Source organism: Myotis lucifugus, unplaced genomic scaffold, assembly GCF_000147115.1.
Source record: "Myotis lucifugus unplaced genomic scaffold, Myoluc2.0 scaffold_9218, whole genome shotgun sequence".
NCBI lineage: Eukaryota > Metazoa > Chordata > Mammalia > Chiroptera > Vespertilionidae > Myotis > Myotis lucifugus.
In genome coordinates this window covers 1-3,705 of record NW_005880266.1, presented here as the reverse complement: position 1 = coordinate 3,705, position 3,705 = coordinate 1, and the positions used below count along the sequence as shown (strand labels likewise).

General features: G+C 45.3%; 1 protein-coding gene across 1 annotated transcript; it reads left to right on the top strand.

The window, feature by feature from the left end:
• Positions 1-1,423: 1,423 nt before the first annotated feature.
• Positions 1,424-3,354, top strand: LOC102428899 (dynamin-2-like; the record flags this gene model as incomplete). The annotated part of the gene is made up of 2 exons (XM_006109398.3): positions 1,424-1,573; positions 3,151-3,354. Coding segments are annotated over 2 exons (354 nt in total), but the record flags the coding sequence as incomplete, so codon positions are not given.
• Positions 3,355-3,705: the final 351 nt, after the last annotated feature.

Here is a 3,705-nt window from a genome sequence, read left to right as displayed (position 1 = left end):
AAGCAACACTGGCCAGGCCTCCATCCTTTCTTTTGAGGCAGCTAATGATATGTCTGTGCTGCGGTTTATGTAGCCACGTCTCTTCCTGGTGGACATGGAAGTGCTTTCTAGTTTTTCACTTTGTGAAAGCACTGTGGGACACGTTTTTGCATCTCTGTAGTGGTCCAGTTCTTTAGGCTGTTTGCTGTGTGACTTATTTCCCTCTTTTTAGCATCTCTGTTTGACAGGAGCCGTGATCTCTTAGCCTTGTTCCCAACATTTACTACGAAAACTCAAACAAGGAAAAATTGAGGGATTATTTAGTAAATACCTGTAAACTCAGTAAATACCTATGTCCTACAATGAATATTTTTTATTCTTTATCCCATATCTGGATTTGGATTTCTCTAGCTTGATGACAGGACCAGCACTGCCTTGTTAGTTACTTATTTTCCCCTCCATCTCAGTGTCAATATGGCTTTCAGACACCCTGGGCTCAGAAGGCATGCAGTAGCCTCTTACATCCACTTGAGGCCCTGCCCAGAAAGCATTTCTTCTGAAGGGCTCATGTCTAGGTGGGGGACCCCTTGAATAGCCAGGAGGGCAGGAGGGACATTGAGACAGACTTTGGGGAGGCAAACAGTAATGCTCTATTCCCCATACCATGTGGGTGCCTGGGGGAAAGGCAAATGGATCCCAGGGACGTGTGCCAGCTGGCAAGTGTTGGTGGCATGGAAACACACTGGGACACAGATTCGCATCTTTCACCGTGACCCACGGTGAGGGAGGTTCTGCATCCTGACCCGGTACCCAGTCTCGTGTGTGACACCACAGCAGAAGCTTCATCAGCTTCTGGTTGCTCAGTGGTCGAGTATCAGCCTATGAACCAGGAGGTCACTGTTCGATTCCTGGTTGGGGCACATACCTGGCTTGTGGGCTCGATCCCTCATCGCTGTTTCTATCTTTCTCCTTTTCCCTTCCTCTCTGAAATCATTAAAAAATATATTTTTAAAAATGTATATAACCCATGATCTGAGTGATATGTCATATTTCCTCTTTTATTCTGTTCATCCAAAAAGAATAAATGTGGTCACATCCATCTGTTGATTTTTTTTTTTTTTACTCATAATATGTCACTATGTGTATGTAGTTTTGCAAAATGCTTCATGAGAATGTCCGTTCCCTGGGGATGAGATCTTTGCCAGTTTTGCTCCTTGTGGAATCCCTGAGGTCTGGAGGGGGGCTTGGTCTATAGGAGCGCCCCACCCCCCATCAAATACTTGTCACGAGGATGAATCTATTGCTCTGTGGGTTCCTAGAATGATTGTGACTGATTCTTCACTTTCTCTGCTTGCAAAGCCCCTGTCCCACAAGGCCGTCTGCTCCCCACCCACTACAAGACCGCTTCTCTTTCTCATTTTAAACATCTTTCTTCCCGTTGCAGAATATGCTGAATTTTTGCACTGCAAGTCCAAAAAGTTTACAGACTTTGACGAAGTCCGACAGGAGATTGAAGCGGAGACCGACAGGGTCACGGGGACCAACAAAGGCATCTCCCCAGTGCCCATCAACCTGCGGGTCTACTCTCCGCACGGTAGGCAGCATGAGCACGTACCTATCACGGGGCAGAGGAGAGCTCACTGCGCCGGGCACAGGCTGGGTCGGCCTGACTGTCACAAAGAATATGTCCCCTCCCATTTTTCTCACATCCACCCAGCCCTCTTGATCTGTAGCTTCCCACTTTCGATAGAAAGGTGATACTGAGAAACTGATCTCAGCTCTCAGAAAAACAGCTGCCAGGAAGACTGTCAGGTGTGGTGGGGACTGGGGCAAATTGTAGCTAGATGCTCCTTTTACTTCTTTATGGATTTATTTTTAATTGAAAGAAAAAAATTTTTTTTTAAATATATTATTGATTTTTTTTACAGAAAGGAAGGAAGAGGGATAGAGAGTTAGAAACATCGATGAGAGAGAAACATCGATCAGCTGCCTCCTGCACACCCCCTACTGGGGATGTGCCCGCAACCAAGGTACATGCCCTTGACCGGAATTGAACCCGGGACCCTTCAGTCCACAGGCCGGCGCTCTCTCCACTGAGCCAAACCGGTTACGGCTGAAAGAAAATTTTAATTAAAGTTCACATTCAGTAGTTTATTAGTTCCAGGTGTACAGTATAGAGGTTAGACATTTATATAACTTAGGTGATACCCCCCGAAAGTTTAGTATCCACCTGACACCATACATAGTTATGACAGAATTATCGCCTGTACTCCCTGTGCTATGCTTTACATCCCGTGTCTATTTTGTAATTGCCATTTTTGTATACTCCTTTTAAAGGAGCAGATACCACTTGGCTCCCAGGTGATGGTGGCCACATAGTGACAAGTGAAATCAGGTCTTTCAGTTTCTCCAGAGGATCCAGAAAGACTTCTCTGCAGAAGTCCTGCCTTTAACACTCTGTGTCATCAAGAGAGCAGCCTATAGTCATCCACGGCCTCGGGCCCAGAGCACAGATTGCTAACTTAGATAGCATTTGGGGAATAGTCCAGCAGACTCTTAACTCCTCAGTATGGGATCCTTGTGATGAGTTTTAAAATTTATTTTTGAATAAATTATACCTATAGGCGGCTCACATTAAAAAATTACAAAAGAAAATACAGTAAATACCCACCCTGGCCCCCAATATTGCAAATATATTTCATGTTCTTCATATGATAATGCATATTTAAGCATTTATGAATATATGCATGTGTATATTTACTCAAATTGTAGTGTCATTTAAAAACCATCTATGCCTCTTTTTTGTGTGAATGCATCTCGGAGTGTGTTTCTTCTTATTAGAGTATCATCTTTTTGTTTTTAATGTTCCCTTAGTATTGGCTGAATCTTTGGGTTGAAATTTATTTAGCTATTTAAAGCAATTTTAGTATGCAAATACAGATGTTCTCATTTAAAACTATACCACCAAAATAGAGTAGATACAGAGTATCTGTAGGATAAGATCCCAGAAGGGGCGTTACTGGATCAAAAGGTGTGACCCAGTTGGAGCAGCAAGAGGAATCCTGAGGCCTGGCACCTGGTATTTGGGGAAATGAGCTGAGTGGCTGAAGTGGCTGTGTGTGCCTCCCCTCCCTCAGCTCTGATGACCTTTCCTTCTGGTTTCCCTTCCAGTGTTGAACTTGACCCTCATAGACCTCCCAGGCATCACCAAGGTACCTGTGGGGGACCAACCCCCAGACATCGAGTACCAAATCAAGGACATGATCCTGCAGTTCATCAGCCGGGAGAGCAGCCTCATCCTAGCCGTGACCCCTGCCAACATGGACCTGGCCAACTCAGATGCCCTCAAGATGGCCAAGGAGGTCGACCCACAAGGTAACCACCAAATCCTACAGCAGCAGCTCCCTCTTCCAGGTTCCCCTGAGCATTGCAACTTGCCGGCATCCTTGATTCCAGCCAAGTCACTAGTGTTCTCTTTGATGGTGGCCAGTGTTTGTTTTTTAATTGATTTCAGAGAGGAAGGGAGAGGAAGAGAGAGATAGAAATATCAATGATGAGAGAGGATCATTGATAGGTTGCCTCTCACAGGCCCTTCACTGGGGGTCATGCCTGCAACCCAGGCATATGCCCCGATTGAGAATCGAACTATGATCTCCTGGTTCATAGGTCGACACTCAACCATTGAGCCACGCTGGCCGGGTGGCCAGTGTTTATTGATTGAACATT